The sequence below is a fragment of the Panthera onca genome, chromosome B3, assembly GCF_046562875.1.
Source record: "Panthera onca isolate mPanOnc1 chromosome B3, mPanOnc1 haplotype 2, whole genome shotgun sequence".
NCBI classification, from domain to species: domain Eukaryota; kingdom Metazoa; phylum Chordata; class Mammalia; order Carnivora; family Felidae; genus Panthera; species Panthera onca.
The window spans coordinates 97,375,472-97,392,808 of NC_138344.1; the positions used below are offsets into that span (position 1 = coordinate 97,375,472).

Sequence of the window (17,337 nt, forward strand, 5' to 3'; positions counted from 1 at the left end):
GAATCACTGCTTTACAAAAGGGGCTCCCTAATTGGCGACAACTGCATGCTGATAACGGGCCTATAGGTTTCACGGTGCACAGTGGCAACCCCTCCTTCCCCTCCCCTGCAACCCAGCCCTGGCAGTCCCTGGAGGTTTGAGAGTTGGCTACATTCTGGCTGATCCCCAGTCCCTGGCATCACACCTCTCATTTATAGCACCTGCCCCTGAACTTCCTCATGTGATTGCACACGTCCTTCAGCCTCCAACTCTTAGGCTGACAGGACCCATCTTTAATACCTCCCTGCCTGGCAGCCCCCGCCCTCCAATTCTATTCCTGTGCTCTGGAATAGCAACACAGATATGCTAACCTGCTGAGTAAACACAAATCCAACCAGGTGGAGAAAATGCTGGGTTCCCCTTCTTAAAGGCATCCTGAATCTTAAGGTGTTCCCTTAGGCCTCCCTCTCGTGGTTTCTGAGTACAGATGCTCCCTGTCCCTTCTCTCATGACAGCCCAAAGGACTAAATCCCATTCCCCAACACTGCCTCCCGCTAGCCTCCCAGCTGTCTGTGGAATGGTGGTTCGGGACAGGGCGTTCCACGAACTGGCAGCCCTCGGTAAGCCCTGCAGTGCTCATGGGTCCTAACCACCAGTGGTGCCCTGATCTTACAACGTGGAGACTTGCTACCTTGGTACCTTTTAGTCTGTTTTGGTCTTACTCCAGAATAGGAAAAGAAAAATCCCATGATTTAATGTTACAAATTACTTAAATCTGCAGTCAGTAACTTACGTCAGTTCTCTAGAACAGATGTCAATGAATGTATGCGAATGACTTATTAAGGAAGAAGGAGTGGGAATAGGACAGGGAAGGAAGCACGCCCAAGCAAAGGGGTGATTCTGACCAAGCAGTAGAGGCTGACCTCAACCCAGCTCCTCCAGAGAGTTCCGGAGTGTAAACGTACACTTAAGTGAGGTAATGGGAGCTGGGCTTTCATACAGAAATGTCAAGGAATACTTCAGGCCGAAGACCCGGAGGTACTGAGTATTAGAAGCATAGTGAACAGGGGAGGAGGGTGAACAGGGATCTGAGGAATCTGGGTGGATCACTATAGCTGGTCAATGTCAGACTTCCTTTTACAAGTTCTACAACGTTATGAAAAAGGCTAAATAGACTTCACTGATAATAACTGGTGCTATCTGTAACTAACAAAGTACCATATATTTAGTTTACACTGTTTCGTAAACTGCTTAATAAAATGCTAAGGGCAGTATGAACAATGTATTTTGAGAAAGAACAGCAAAACAAATTTTAAAGACTGAAGGAAGCCTGGAGGAAAGAATGGTTCTTTTGCTGGAAAGCCTGCTTTAGACATTCATTTTCTTCAAAACTATCTCTGAAACATTCACAAAATCACAGGATCTCAAAAACAATGTTTATTTTAATACATAAAATGTGCCACCAAGCACCAATGCCTGTAAGTACCAGAATCCCATCCAGTTAGTATTACTCTTCACAACTGGTATGACTGAAGTCCTTAACAGATCCGAGTCTGAGCAGATGATTACCATCACTAACATAAAACAGACGACACAGAACCAAAATCATTTGCTAAATGTATACAGAACTACATGTGTAGTTACTTAAAAACCTTTCTCTGTTCCATGTAAAAACACCAGTGATTTTAGTCATTTTCCTAGAAGATACACACAAGGAGAAGTGCAAGAGCCACCTAAGTGCACAAGCCTGAAAGTGGGCTTTTTATTCTCACTCCATTCTCAAATGGAAGATTCTGTAAAGATACCTTTCCCCACTCCTGATTTCTTATTTTCATTCTTACCAACTCATTACAGTATAATTTACTATCCAACTCACATAGACATGTATGGTGGAGGAAAAGAATAAAACTTTGGCTAATTTAAATATAGAAAACAGTATTTTTTTTTAAATAAAAGAACATTTAAATACTAAAGCTATCTTAATAACGGCAATGAAGTGGAAGGTATATATAAAACCACTGCAGAATTATGTTAAAATAAAAATCTTTTTTTAGATTTATCTATCTTGAAGACAACTAAATTTTACTAGTTCCAATTTAAACATAATTACATAGTAATAGATGTCTCTCTTTAGAAATTGGATCAATTTATCCCTGGTTTCCTGAAGATACACCAAGTCATGGTTATGCTGCTTCACTGTTTATTTCTGGCAGACTTTGGCAAATCGCAATACCTATTTTCATTTGAGGAGTGACTGATATGCAATTTTCTTTTAAGCAGAACCTGATGCTGAGCTAAAAGTAAACTAAGTTGGATTTCAGGCCCAATGGCAGGCAGGCAGTCAGTAATCATTTTTCGAATTGCAGGCAGCCCATGGTAGTTTTCATTTATATATCAAATCTCTATGGACATGCTGGAATAATCTGTGAACACAATCTTCCCATGCTGTATTCACATGCTCCACTCACATCTTTAGCTTACCCAGGTTGTTAGAGACTTGGGTAAGATGACTAAAGATTTCACGATGGGGATTTCTATAAGAAAAAAAAAAAAAGAAACTTTAAAACTTTAAAGAGGCTTTCTAAAAAGAAACTTTAAGTACTTACTGGGTACTTAATACTAGGTAATATGCCTAGTAATGGCTAAATGCAATTCAAAGGAATAGCCATGCATAATTTTTGGAGATGGTTCGTTGCTGATACCTAAATGCAAGCAACCAAAGAAAAATGACATACACTGGACATCATCAAAATTAAAAAGCTCTGTGCTTCAAAGGACATACTATCAAGAAAACAAAAAGACAACTCACAGAATGAGAGAAAGTATTTGGAAGTCACGTTCTGGTAAGGGTCTAGTATCCAGAATATATAAAGAACTGTTACAACTCAACGATAAAAAGACAACCCAATTTAAAAACAGGCAAAGTACTTTTGTAAAGATATACAAATGGCCAGTAAGTACATGAAAAGATATTCAACATCATTAGTTACTTGGGAAATGAAAATAAAAACCACAATGAGATACCACTTCATACCTACCAAGATGGCTAGAATCAAAAAATTGACAATGACAAGTGTTGGTGAGGATACAAAGAAATTAGAACCCTCGGCTATTGCTGGTGGGAACGTAAAGTGATACAGCAGCTTTGGAATACAGTTTATTAATTCCTCAAAAAGTTAAACAGAATTCCCATATAACCCAGCAATTCTACTCTAAGGTACATACCCAAGAGATCTGAAAACACAGATCACACAAAAATTCTCACATGAATACTCATAATAGTATTATTCATTATAGCCAAAAAGTGAAAACGGCTGAAATGCCTATCAAGTGATGAATGGATAAGGTGTAGTATATGCTTGCAAAGAAACATTAAAACTATATTTAAAAAAACATATTATACTTAAAAAAACTGTAAGGAGTTAAGTGCTGATGATGTAGGCTCCAACATGGGTAAACCTTAAAAACACTGTGCTGTTAGAAGCCAGATACAGGAAGCCACACAGTGTGTGGTTCCATTTATAGGAAATGTTCAGAATAGGAAAATCCATAGAGAACAGACTGGTGGTTGCCAAGGGCTAGGGAGAGGCAGGAATAGGAAGTGACTGCTAATAGGTATGGGGTTTCTTTGTGAGGTGATAAAAATGTTTAGAATTAAAAAGTGGTGACAGCTGTGCAACTCTGTGAGTATACTATAAAACCAGTGCATTGTACATTTTAAAAGGGTGAATTTTATGGTGTGTGAATGTTACCAACTTTTTCAAAAGAAACTGATTCTGGGGCATCTGGGTGGTTCAGTGGGTTGAGCATTGGACTCTTGATCTACTCAGGTCATGATCCCAGGGTTGTGGGATTGAATCCTGCATCAGGCTCTGCACTGAGTGTGGAGCTTAAGATTCTCTCTCTCTCTCTCTCTCTCTCTCTCTCTCTCTCTCTCTCTCAGGGCCCCTGGGTGGCTCAGTTGGTTGAGCTTCTGACTCTTGATTTCAGCTTAGGTCATGATCTCACAGCTGTGAGATCAAGCCTGTTGGGCCCCAGTGTGGAGCCCACTAGGGATTCACTTTCCCTCTTTCTCTGCCCCTCCCCTGCTCATGCTTGTGGGATTTCTCTTCCCCGACCCCTGCTTGTGCTCTGTAACAATTAACAATTTAAAAAAAAAAAAAAAAAAGTGATTCTTTGGGGGAAAAAAAAAGGAAGCCTGTACATTTAGGAAACACAAAATCTTTATGCCTCAAAAAAATCCTACTTTCAAAACTACACCACAAGGGCACCTGGCTGGCTCAGTTGGTAGAGCATGTGACTCCTGATCTCGGTATTGTAAGTTTGAGCCCCACGCTGGGTGCAGAGATTACTCAAAAATAAATCTTTTTTTTCTTCTTTTAAATGTTTATTTATTCTGAGAGAGACAGGGAGAACGTGAGCTGGGGAGGGGCAGAGAGAGAGGGAGAGAGAGAATCCCAAGTGGGCTCCGTGCTATCAGCACAGAGCCTGATGCAGGGCTCAATTTCACAAACCATGAGATTGTGACACGAGCTGAAATCAACAGTTGGATGCTTAACCACTGAGCCACCCAGGTACCCCTAAAAATAAACCTTTAAACAAACAAAAACCCTGTACAACAGCCTGAGCTAAAACCACATTCCTTAAGACCTAAAACATTTTTAAATTTATCTTTATATCTCCAGCACCTTGCCAAATAAAAGTTAGTAGATCTGAATTACTAACCCCACTAGTCCTCTTTCTTTATAGTCCTAACACCTAGCCTTGATCTCCCAAATTGCAAGTTATTTGCTTTTGGCTAGAATTCACATAATGAGAAAACTTCATCAACAAATTCAACAAATTCAATCAAAGCAAAGAGAACAGAAACAAGTGGGATTTACTAAATTAAGCATCTTTAATGCATAAACTTGACCATGTCTTTGCTTTATACTAGTCACATATACAGAAGGTGATACAAAAATGGATGAGACACAATTCTTCCTTTCTACAGGTTCAAACTCTAGGCATCACAGAGGCAACTTGCATAAAATATAATTACTGTAACAGGTAAAGAAAGCAACAAAAAAGGAAAACATACATAAATTCTATTTAACAGAGTGCATTTTTATTTACTGTACAGACCTACCTTATTATATTTTACTTTGACAATTTAAAAGAATTTGGGGCGCCTGTGTGGCTCAGTCAGTTAAGCATCCAACTTCAGCTCGGGTCATGATCTCACAGTTCGTAAGTCTGAGCCGTGAGTTGGGCTCCGTGCTGACAACAGTGCAGAGCCTGCTTGGAATTTTCTCTCTCCCTCTCTCTCTGCCCCTCCCTCACTCACTCAAAATAAATAAATTTAAAACAAATTTTGAATGATTGGAGAAAGTTCACAAAAGTCAGAACTAATAAGAGACAATACAAACTTATAAATAGCTGAGTTCCTTGCTTAAGCTGATGCCCAATTATAAACCTCTATTATTTACAGATGGAAAGGACCTTTATAAAAGCAGCCTGCCTAATTTTAAAGGAAGAATCCAAGGCCAGGGAGATTATCTTAACATTGAAAGTGCCTTAGTTCAGTGAGTTATCAGAGCAGTTTCCCCACATCACAATCAACATCTACACCACACATTAGCTCAGAGACCATGCCCAGCTAATGAAATCTCCTCAGAGGATAAAGGAGCTAGGAATATATTTACCGGTTTTTTCTTTCTGATGTATAAAATATGAATATCTTCGCTTCGATATTCTTCATCATGTTTCTCCAAAGGAATTTTTTCAAAGTCAAAGTCTAGTTGGAGTAGCTATAAATTTAAAAGAGATATACTTTAAATTCAGTAATATGAAGTGTCCTGTGGTGACAGAAGTCAAATGATGGTTAATTTTAGAGTACTGACTAGGGAAGGGCATGTAGGAGCCTTCTGAGGTCGTAAAAGTGTTCTATAGCTTTATGTAGGGTGGTGTTTGCTTGGGTGTATACACATGAAAAAGTGAGCCGAGCACTGGATATATGTGCATTGTACATGTGTTTTAATTCAACTGAAACAGTTCAGCAATATAAAATTTTCAATTATACTCTCAAAAGTTCATTAACTTTAATTGTCAAGAAAATATAAACCATTTTGGCACATATCTGAGGCAGAGTCATATATTTGTTTTCTCATTTAAGTAAAGTAGTCCTTTCAGGGCTGTGTAGATGTACCCTCAAGAGGAGTCACTTGTAAAGTGATGGATTTTTGCCCATCAAAAGCGTTTGGGTGACAACCAGGGGAAGATGGGTGAAAGATACATGGGACTCTTATATACTACTCTTGCAACTTTGTGTGAATCTTTATTTCAAAGTAAAAAGTAAAAAAGAGGGAGAGAGGGAGAGAGGGAGAGGGGGAGAGGGGGAGAGGGGGAGAGGGGGAGAGGGGGAGAGGGAGAGAGGGAGAGAGGGAGAGAGGGAGAGAGGGAGAGAGGGAGAGAGGGAGAGAGGGAGAGAGGGAGAGAGGGAGAGAGGGAGAGAGGGAGAGAGGGAGAGAGGGAGAGGGGGAGAGGGGGAGAGAGGAAGAAACTGAAAGTAGATAGGTTTTCTTCCAGGACACGTGGGTGGCTCAGTCAGTTAAGTGTCTGACTCTTGATTTCAGCTCAGGTCATGATTTCACAGTTCATGGGTTCTTGGGATTGAGCCCCATGCTGGGCTCTGCCCTGACAGCAGGGAGCCTGCTTGGGATTCTCTCTCTCACACTCTCTCTCTGCCTCTTCCCTGCTCACTCTCTTTCAAAATAAATAACTTAAAAAAAAAAAAAAAAGCAGATACGATATCTTGGTCAAAGCTTTCATAAAAACATAGAGAAAACCACAGAGGTAAAAACATATCACATATCAATGTTTCCATGATGTATACTCCAAAAGTAATACATACATCAATATGTTCCCCAAAGTTAGCACAGTGTTTAATCAAGAAACATTATTTTAGGTTGTTCTCTAAATACTAGATCACCTATTTAGAAAGAAAAAGAAATAAAGGATTAGAAAAGATGAAAAAAGCAGACGGCTTAATAGAACGGTGGGCAATGCAAGATCCTCTCCTTGGGTTCATACAACCAGAATGTTTTCCCCACTCAAGAGTACCATAATATACTTGAACACACAGTCACATACAGCCTCACAGAAGGGTAATCAGTACAAAAACATATCTAGTACAGTACTTACCTCAAAATACTTTTTCTCAATTTCTGGATTTTTTCCCATTGTTCGTTGTTCATAACAACATATAATACAAGTCTCAAATCCACTAAGATCTTTTAGAGTTTTCAACAATGGCTCCAAAGACTGTTCAAAAAAGGATATAGTTTTTATTTACGATTTTTAAAAATTTATATTTTTACTATAAAAAGGGGGCAGGGGAAGTGGAGGGTAATTATAATTCCCCTCCAACTTATCCATCTTTGAATCAATTCAACAAAGTACATGTGGTTAAAGCTCTGTAACTAATGACTGGTAAACTTCTCTTAACTAATCAACCATTACACTGATTTCAATTTCCAAAGAGAGGAGTTAAGTGACGGCATTTTGGAATGCCCATGGGAAAAGAAATGGAACTGACTTCACCCTTAAAAAATTAATTTTATTTAATCTATTTTAATTTAGGATTTTGCCCACAAAGGCAAGTCTGACAATACCTTGAACATAAGTTAGCTCAACCCTCGTTATTTTAAAAATGAGTGATGCCCACAATGCTATGCAAACGGATTTTTAAAAATCATTCTGAATAATTTTGCCACAGAAAAATGAATTCTTTACAAAGCAACTTAATTCTCAATGTCATGGTCAACATGTTCACTAGGAAGAGCTTTAAAAAACTTGGCTTTTCATAATATCCAAATGGCAAAATCCTTTTAAAATCTTACAGAAGCTTCTAGTAAAATGCACATGACACTTTTCTCAACTGTTTCAGAGGTATATATGTTTATCATGAGTGTACATATACAGTTCCTTAAAACTTATTTTCTCTTTACTGTGTCATCAACTTTAGGACAAATATCCTGCATTTAGAGATGTTAAAATGTGACGAAATGTGCACTATGAAATCCACCAGTCATGGTACCACTTCTAAAGGAAGGGCACTTCGCTCCACTGAGTACTTACCTCTTCGTAGTATATGCAGTCGGCCATCAGTATGTAGTCCGGTGGAGAAGACAAGTCTTCTATTTCTTCCCCCCTTAAAAATGTCAACCAAATATTTTAATTGTTGCTTTAATAATTTAAAATACAGTTTTTATAAACAAGGCTTGAAAAGTCCCCTTCGTATTAACTATGCTTTTAGTGAAATGCAATTTAAAGTAAACTACAAATCATTACTTAAAACAAGCTGAAAGGCCATACAAACCATTTCAGTACCTTGGCTTGAATAGAACCAGTGACAAGATGCTCGTTCATATTAATATTCATCTTCAGCAAATCTTGCAATTCTTCAAGATCTGTGACTACAACATCAGCCCTGTAAAATAAGGTGGATTGAGGTGTAGGCACAGTATGGTAAACCAGTAATGTGGGTTTCCCGAACAAAGCGGCGCCCCCTCCTGCCAGCTCTTACCCGAGGGTAGCGGCCATGAGCCCCACGGCCCCTGTGCCAGAGCCCAGTTCCAGCACCGACCGCCGGCTCAGAGCGTGGGCCCCATCGCCGGAAAACTCGGGCGTTTCCAGGTACTTAGAAAGAACAATGGCAGCATCCCAAACAACGCAGCCCACGCCGCCAGAGCCATACTGCTGCAGTCGTAACACTGTGCCATCTCGCTTCTCCAAAACTCGAACAAAGTTCCGCAGTGGGTCCTCCACGGAGGACTCCAGGGTAGCCGCCATCGCTGCCCGGCAACAAGAGGCGGCGTGCGCGGTGACGTCACATCCACACGCACCGCCCCAAGGGCCGGCCTGAAGAGGGCCCGGCGCCTCCTAGCGGCGAAGTTGGGCTCCACAGCGCGTGCGCAAAGGCACAAAGCCGGGAAGGCAGCATTACCTGGGCGTGGTCGAGCACGAGGCCACCCGCTTCCCCAGCGTGCTGGTCTGCCTCACTCCGCTCAATTACAAGTCAGGCCTAACAAACAGGTAGTTTAAATCACTCTTCCAAAGCTAAGGTTATAAACTGCTCTTTAAAAAACAAAGGCAACCTCAGAGTGTTTTTACCTGGAGACTAATTCACATGGTATTGGCCTTAAACCCAGGCAGGTTCCAAGATCCTACCAAGGCAGGCTACAATCCTTATCAAAGTTCCCTAGCATGTTTCTAATTTTTCATCTGAATGCATAAAAATAGTTGCTGGAAGCTTGCTGACTGCATTTTGACGGTTAAGACAAAAGTAATCCCTCTAAAATTTACATCACTTAAATTCTTTGGGATTATGTAAGGTAAATTGCACAAAATATTGTAAATAATGTAGGTGTATTTATTTCCACAGAACTCAACAATCTCTCCCCTTGTTTCTTAAAATGAAAACACATACTTTAAAAATCTTTTAAAAATTAAGACTGGGGTAATTTATTAATCTTGTTAAGAACTCTGATACAAAGCACAGTAAAAGGCCACAGACCAGTAAATAAACAACGTGGCTTTTGGCTACTTTACAACTGCTGCTACAACACTATTACCAAAACATGCTTTTTCATCACTTTGAACCCAGGAGTCCAAATGGCAAATAAAAGTTTTATTCACTTCTCTGAATAAAAAGTTTAATAAAGCTTTAAGTATTTGCTGGTTTAAATGTTACCAATGTAAAAAAAAATATTTTAAAAATTTTTAGTTAACATGAAATTTATAAAGTTACTAGGTTTTGAGGGCAAAGCAGTTGGTTCCTATGCCATAAGAATTTTTACTCTGAATTTCTGAATTAGTAAAGTAGCAGATTGTATTATAGGCCTCGAGTCACTTAAATTTATATAGGTTATTAGCATTATCTTTAAATATACAATATAAACAAAACTGTACATACATGGCATATTAACTTTGTTTTCCAAAACAATAGGCAACTCATTAGCTAAAGACACCATAGTCTGCAAAAACAAAAGGCACATCTGAATGAGATACATGCCCTTTCTCCCTCTATGATTGGGTTAGGTAGTCTCTGTATACATTTTGACAAAATAATAAACACTTACAGTGCATTCTACTATTTTCATTCTATTTTTCATTTTTGTCTTCAGCAGCAAATTCTGGCATTTAAGACATGGCATTAAAGAGTTTAAGAACAGTGGGTGTTTTTCACAATTCTCCTACATGTAAAAACTAGAAGTAAAAACTAGAAGATGGTCAAAGAGTTTTAAAAATCAGTAATACCATACACCCCCTAAATCTGTGTAAATTCATTGCCTTAAAAAGGCATCTATTACTCAAATTTGAAAAATTCCACAAATGCACTATCCCCTTTTTCAGTGCAATCAATGTCACTTTAAACCATATTTTAGCAGAGTCTACAGTGCAAATATAAATTCTTTATACTGGCCTTTTGGCAGCACTGAGGATCCAAAACAAGGCAATGCTACTGATCACCTGAGGATCATGGTAAAGGACTTCTGTATTTTTATTTATCTGATTTTTAAAAGCTTATTTGATCAGTAGCATTTTTGTAAGAGCATTATTTGTAAAAAGTACTAAAATACTATGCCTTTTTCTGAATAAATTAAAAAAAAAAAAAAACCTTTACAAATACCATTCCAGTGTCAATGACTACATATGGCTAAGGTCATTGAGGAGTTTCTGCATTTTCTAGCAAAGGCAGTCTGTACGATGGGGGGTGTGAAAGCTCCCGTTTATAAGTCTTTGGTGGCAGTTTTGGTAGGTGAGGGCTTGAATTCTGCCTTGGTGGAACAGGGGGAGCTTGAGGATGAGCAAGGTTATTGTGACTGGAACTGAGCGCATAGCATCGACGTGGTACTCTTGGAGAGGGTGTGCTAGGAGGAGTATTTGGTGAATTTGGACAGGTACTAACGTCTCTGAGCCACTCTGGATCTCTGTGAAGATGTCCTAGTGGAGGTGGCTGAAGATTAAATGGACAGTTTATAAAGTGTTCTGGAGGCCGAAGGGGAACTGGTGGAGGGGTATCAGGAAGAGGATCTCTCGGCGGTGGTGGAGGTGGACTATGCAGAGGCCCGTCAAATGCACCAGTAGGAGCAGGAACTCTGGGTTTTACCTTTGGAGGAGGAGGTTGTCTTGGTGGAATAGCAGGGGGGTCATCATCAGATTTCGTATTTCCCTAAAAAAAAAAAAAAAAATTAAATTATACCTCCATTCTCCTGAAAAATCTGTTAAGAAAGGTTTCAAAAGACTGAAAAAGTCTTATGTGTTCAGTTAAATCCAGAGGTTCAAAATAGGTTAACCTAATTTAATGATCAGATTTATCAATAAATTACTTGTAGTATAACTTGGGGCCCAGTTTAGAACTTGTTAAAAAATGCAAATTGTTGTGCCCCACCCTAGACCTACTCAATCAGAAACTCTGGCAATCTGGTTTTAACAAGCCTCCCAGGTGATTCTGAAGCAGTAAAGTTAGAGAAGTGCTGGTTTAAAGTTTCAAGAATGCTTTGAATACTAAAGTTTTTTCCATTTCTACCAGAAAGAAAACATACTTCTAAGTATATGTGAATCTGCCCAGCCTCTTTTTAGAAAAAAATATTCCAAGAATTAAGCAATTATTTAAAGTATTTTTCAAATAAAACCAAAGTGTTTTAAAACCTTAAAGGGTAGCCAAATTATAATTGACAGACTTCTTATAAGAACAAGCACTGTTCTGAAGATTCACAACTTTGAATAAGTTGAGTAAGTTAAGGCAGACCTAAGTCCTGTTGACTACCTTGGAATTTGAAGCATTGTGATCAAACTTTTTTCGAGGAGGAAGTGGAGGAGGAATCAGTGGCTCTTCATTTAGTTTATGTAAACTACCACATGAACTGAAGAAAGACTCTAGGGGTAAAAAAGATTAGTTTAACCACAATTCACAGTGCAATCATAAGACAAGACTTTATTTCAATACGTGATCAACTCTGCTACAGCAAATGTCAGAATGTATTGTAGCTGATGGTTGGTTTACCTATCCTCTCCACTAAAAACCGTAAGCTTTTTGAGGGTAGTGTGTATTTATTTTTGTATCCCTAAGCACTAGTACAGTGGTAGTGCTTGATACATGGCAGGTACCATGGCTACATGAAGACATACAATTTAATTAAAATTAATGATGAGATTCTGTATCTCAAAAGCCTTTTTAAAATCTAAAACAAACAAACATATTTGCATATATTGTAGTAACTTCCAGAGAAAGAGCATACATAATCATACATAATTCTGAAGCAGCTAGTATCAGATACATTTCTACACAGGTAATAAAACCTCCAAATAGGAGAGCAAAAGGTACGGTTGTATCAAATAACCCTTTCTCTTTGTTAAGTTTCTCACTGATAAAGGACATGTTATATAACCACATTAAAGAGAATTAACAAGATGATAAAGTATTCAGGAGAAAATTCTATGCCAAATAGACATAGAGTATGAACTGTTTTCTGGGGCGCCAGGGCGGCTCAGTCAGTTAAGTGTCTGACTCTTGATTTTGGCTCAAGTCATGATCTCATGTGAGATTGAGCCCCGCATCAGGCTCTGCACTGACAGTGTGGAACCTGCTTGGGATTCCCTCTCCCCCTCTCTCTCTGCCCCTCCTCCACTCTCTCTCTCTCTCTCTCTCAAAATAAACAAACAAACATTAAAAAAGTACTATTTTCATTTATTTCTTTTGTTTTTCATATGACAAAAATGCCTATAGTTAAGGACCAAGTCTATTTGATCTCTCTCCATAAACAGTTGTTATAAAAGCAGTGACCATGTCTCATTTATCATTATACTAAGATTGAGTTCACAGGAACTAGTTGGGAAAATTGACGAGTTTAATTTTAAACACATTGTGTGTGAACTGCTTATGCAATATCCAAGTAAAGATGTCAATCTCGTTACTCCACGTAAAAAACTGCTGTCCTGATCATGTGACTCTGCAGTCACCTCATGGGTCTTGTTACCTCAGGGTGTCAGTAGTGGAAAAAGTATGCCTATGGGGTCTTGGCAGATGCTGTGGGATGTTAGGCAGAGCACTATGTGCTGTGGATATATTCCTTTGGCCTGCCCAACATCCTTTGCCCTGTCTTTGGATGCAAACTACTCTTGGTGATAGTGAGTCTATCTCATGTGGTTTAGTTGGCCAATTCGGCCTAGTGCACCCCAACTCCAATCAGAGAAATAACAAGTGTTGGTGAGGATGTGGAGAAAAGGGAATCCTTGTGCACTTTGGTGGGAATGTAAACTGATGCATCCACCGTGGAAAACAGTATGGAGTTTCCTCAAAACATTAAAAATAGAAATACCATATGATCCAGTAATTCCACTACTGAGCATTTACCCTAAGAAAACAAAAACACTAATTGAAAAAGATATATGTACCCCTGTGTTCAGTGAAGCATTATTTACAATAACCAATATATAGAAGCAACTCAAGTATCCATCAATAGATGAATGGATAGGGATGCCTGGGTGGCTCAGTTGGTTGGGTGTCCAACTTCGGCTCAGGTCATGATCTCACAGTTCATGGATTCAAGCCATGCATGGGGCTCTGTGATGACAGCTCAGAGCCTGGAGCCTGCTTCGGATTCTGTGTCTCCCTCTCTCTGCCCCTCCCCCACTCATGCTCTCTCTCTCAAAAATGAATAAACATTTTAAAAAGTAGATGAATGGATAAAGAAGATATGGGGTGCACGTGCGGGCATACACACACACACACACACACACACACACACACACACACACACACTGGAATATTACTCAGCCACAAAAAAGAATGAGATCTTGCCATTTGTGACAATATGGATGGACCAAGAGGGTATGCTAAGTGATAAGTCAGACAAAGAAAAAGCAAATACCATATGATTTCACTTTTATGTGAGTTCTGGAAAAAAAAAAGCCAGAAACAGACTCATAAACACAGAGAACAGACTGGTGGCTGCCAGAGGGGAGGAGGGTAAGGGAATGGACAAAATAGGTGAAAGGGATTAAGAGGCACAAACTTCCAGTTATAAAATAAATAAGTCCAAGAGATGAAAAAAACAGCATAGGGAATATAGTCAATATTATAACAACACTTATGGTGAACATGGAGCAATATAGAGAACTGTCAAATCACTACAATGAATATCTGAAACTAATATAATACTGCATGTCAACTATACTTCCATAATAAATACTTTTTTAAAGTAAGCTCTATGCCCAACATGGGGCTTGAAATCATGACCCAAGATCATGAGCTGCATGCTCTAATGACTGAGCCAGCCAGCCGCCCCAATAATAAATATGTTTTTAAAAGTAAAAAGGAAAACAAAGAAGGGGGCACAGGACTCACTCTTTTAACATGATAGATTTCTAATCTACCTTCCTTTCATACATGTAGCCCTGTGCTTCAGGGAAAGCTGACCTTATCCCTTAAGTCTGGAGATGGGGCCTGATTAGACCAAATCAATAGAGTAATCCAATCCTTCAGCCACAGTGACTGGTTTAGCTGAAGGCATGTGACCTAGTTCACATTTGGAAGATGTGCTAGCAGCTACTGAAAACAAAGCTCCTTGCCCTTCTGGAAAAGTACTCTGCCAGTCTGTCTCTCTTTTCTGTACCTCTCTTTTCTTCTTACCTGATGGAATAAAGAAGCAAAGCACACAAACTGTTATGCTCCCGCTACCACTCTTATGACCTTGAAGAAAAACAGTCTTAGATAAAGCTGGTAATTTAGCCAAAACAATGAAGAGTTGAAAAGAAACCTGGTCTTTGATAACATCACTCAGCCACTGATTCAACAAATCTTAAAGTAGCTTTCCTCTAGACTTCCAGTTATGTGAATCAGAATGTTTTCTTACTGTTTAAGTCAGACTTAGGTGGGTCTTCCCTTCCTTACAGAAACACACACTCATGGAAGTGGAAAATATCTAAATGATGGTAGAAAAGCTGTGAGAGCTTCTGAATATAGGTCTGACTCTACAGTCAGACCACAAAACCACTATGTTATACTTCTCCATAGCAGGCAGTCAACAATCCTTGCTGAAGCATCAACACAATTTTATTTTTCTATCAAGAACACTTCCTTGGGGCACCTGGGTGGCTCAGTTGGTTAAATCTCTGACTTCGGCTCAGGTCATGATCTCACAGGTTATGAGTTCAAGCCCCATGCCTGGCTCTGTACTGACAGCTCAGAGCCTGGAGCCTGCTCAGATTCTGTGTCTCCCTTTCTCTCTGCCCCTCCCCCGCTCATGCGCTTGCTCTATCTCTATCTCAAAAAAATTAAAAACGATAAAAAAAAAAAACCCACTTCCCTACAAGATTAGTGTTTGTGAGCATTTTAAGTAGCTTCAGTGTTTAAAACTAGAATGTAGGATAATTTACTAAACAATTTCTGTAATATTAGTTAGCTATGTAAGTTACTTCCAATTTTTTTGCCATCTGTCCATCCATTTATTCAACAAATACTTATTGTGCACCTGCTATAGTGCCAGGCGCTGTTCTAGGCACTATGGCAATATAGTAGTGAACCACAACAGGCAAAAATTCATGACTTTACAGAGCTTATATTCTGCATTGGGGAGAGAAAGTGGACATGGTAAATAAGTAAAAGTATTATGGTCATAAATTAGAAGAAGATATATTAGGTAGGGAAGGAAGATAGGAAAAGATAGGAGGGGAGCAATTTTAAATAGGGTGACTAGGGAAGGCCTCACTCAGGTAACACTGGACAAAAGCCTGAAGGAGGCAAGGGAGCCTGCCATGAGGCCAACTGGGTAAAGAGCATTCTAAGCAGAGGGAATGGCAAAGGCAGAAGTCCTGATGTGGGGATGCATCTATTGTGTGCATCAGGCAGAGTAGCTGGAGCAGAGTGAGTGATGGGAGAAAACAGTAGGTGGTGAAGTCTGACATATCAAAAGAGGCTAAAATGCATAGGACGTTCTGGGCCCTTTGAAAGAACTTTGGCATTTACTTTGAGATGGAAAGCCACTGGGGGGCTATGAAACAAGTCTAACTTACATTCTAAAAGGACCTGGATGCTATATTGAAAACAGACTGTGGGGAAGGTGGGAAGTTAAAATGCTACTACAGTGGTGGCTTGGATCAAGGTGACAGCAGTAGAGATGGTGAGAAACAGTTACATTCTGGATATATTCTGAGGGTAAATAAGACTTATTGATGAATCACATTGGGGGTATGAGAAAGAGAAATAAAAGATAACTCTAATATTTTTGGCCTAAGCAATTAGATACAGCTAAAGCTGGGATAAGGGGCTATGGAAGAACTACTTTGCAGGGGATGAAAACAAGTTCAGTTTTGGAGAAGTTTGAGATTCTTATTCCATCTCCAAATAGAGATGTCGAAGGTCACTGAGTATATGAGTCAAAAAGTCAAGTGGTTCCAGGTAGATTAAAAAAAATGGGGAATTATCAATATAGAGATAATATAAGACTGAATGGGCCAAACAAGTGAGTGAGAAGAGGTCCAGGGACTGAATCTTGTAACCTTCCAATCTTTGCTGACTGGAAATATGAAGAGAAACAAGCAAGACAGACTAGTGAGCTGAAAGTAAAATAGAAGAACCAAGAGAGTGGGAGGAACAATGTGATCATGCATGTGACTTCTTCCCAAAATTGGTATTTTGTATTAATGAAGGCAGAAACTTGATCTTTCTGGTTTGCCACTGAATCTGTAGTATCTAGCAGGGTAGCTGTTACAAAATATTCAATTCCCTATTGCATGAGTAAGCCAAAGGGTATGAACATTTTTATGGTTTGACATATTGTTTACAGATTTCTTTCCAAAAGGGTCATACTAATACACCAATTTACAAGGGATAAATAACATATGAGAGTACCTTTTAACATAGGCTTGCTCCTACTTTCATGTGAACTGTCTATTCATGTCCATTGTTAATGGAGTCTTGCTGTTTTACTCACTGTATGTGAGCACTTTTCATATGTACAATGTTCTTTCTTTCAGGATTTGTTTTAGGGAGTCAGAATTTTATGCAGCTATTCTTAACATCCTCCATTAAATTTCAAGATGAAATTTTCTTTATCATATGGAAAGCATATTTTATTGCCATCCAAAATAATGTCTAGAACTGCTGGTTCTAAAATGGCATGGTGTTATGGTTTGAATTGTGTCCCCTCAAAAGATATGCTGAAGTCCTAACCCTCAGTACCTGTGAATATGACCTTATTTAGAAATGGGGTCTTCACAGCTATGTAATCAAGTTAGGATCAAAGTGGGCCCTAACCGGTATGATTGGTGTCTTTATAAGAAGAGGAGTAGGGACAAAGAAACAAACAGGGA

General features: G+C 39.2%; 2 protein-coding genes across 4 annotated transcripts in view; both read right to left on the bottom strand.

The window, feature by feature from the left end:
• Positions 1-1,401: 1,401 nt before the first annotated feature.
• Positions 1,402-9,343, bottom strand: VCPKMT (valosin containing protein lysine methyltransferase). 2 transcript variants are annotated; one of them, XM_060619791.2, is made up of 6 exons: positions 8,546-9,343; positions 8,339-8,449; positions 8,098-8,170; positions 7,162-7,281; positions 5,664-5,768; positions 1,402-2,513 (listed from the first exon to the last, which is right to left on the bottom strand). In XM_060619791.2, exons 1-6 carry the CDS (start codon positions 8,809-8,811, stop codon positions 2,499-2,501), a joined length of 690 nt encoding a protein of 229 aa, XP_060475774.1. In that variant the 5' UTR covers positions 8,812-9,343; the 3' UTR covers positions 1,402-2,498. The 2 variants fall into 2 exon arrangements, with proteins under 2 accessions (XP_060475774.1, XP_060475775.1); XM_060619792.2 differs by lacking the exon at positions 8,098-8,170 and having other exon boundaries at positions 8,350-8,449.
• A 113-nt stretch (positions 9,344-9,456) lies between these two features.
• SOS2 (SOS Ras/Rho guanine nucleotide exchange factor 2) overlaps positions 9,457-17,337 on the bottom strand; it is a 91,065-nt gene continuing 83,184 nt past the window's right edge. For both annotated transcript variants that reach the window (XM_078448265.2, XM_078448264.2), the window contains 2 exons: positions 11,792-11,901; positions 9,457-11,194 (listed from right to left, as the gene is read on the bottom strand). In XM_078448265.2, the coding sequence (XP_078304391.2) occupies positions 10,685-11,194; positions 11,792-11,901 (620 nt within the window). In that variant the 3' untranslated portion in view covers positions 9,457-10,684. The remainder of the gene's footprint in view (positions 11,195-11,791; positions 11,902-17,337) is intronic.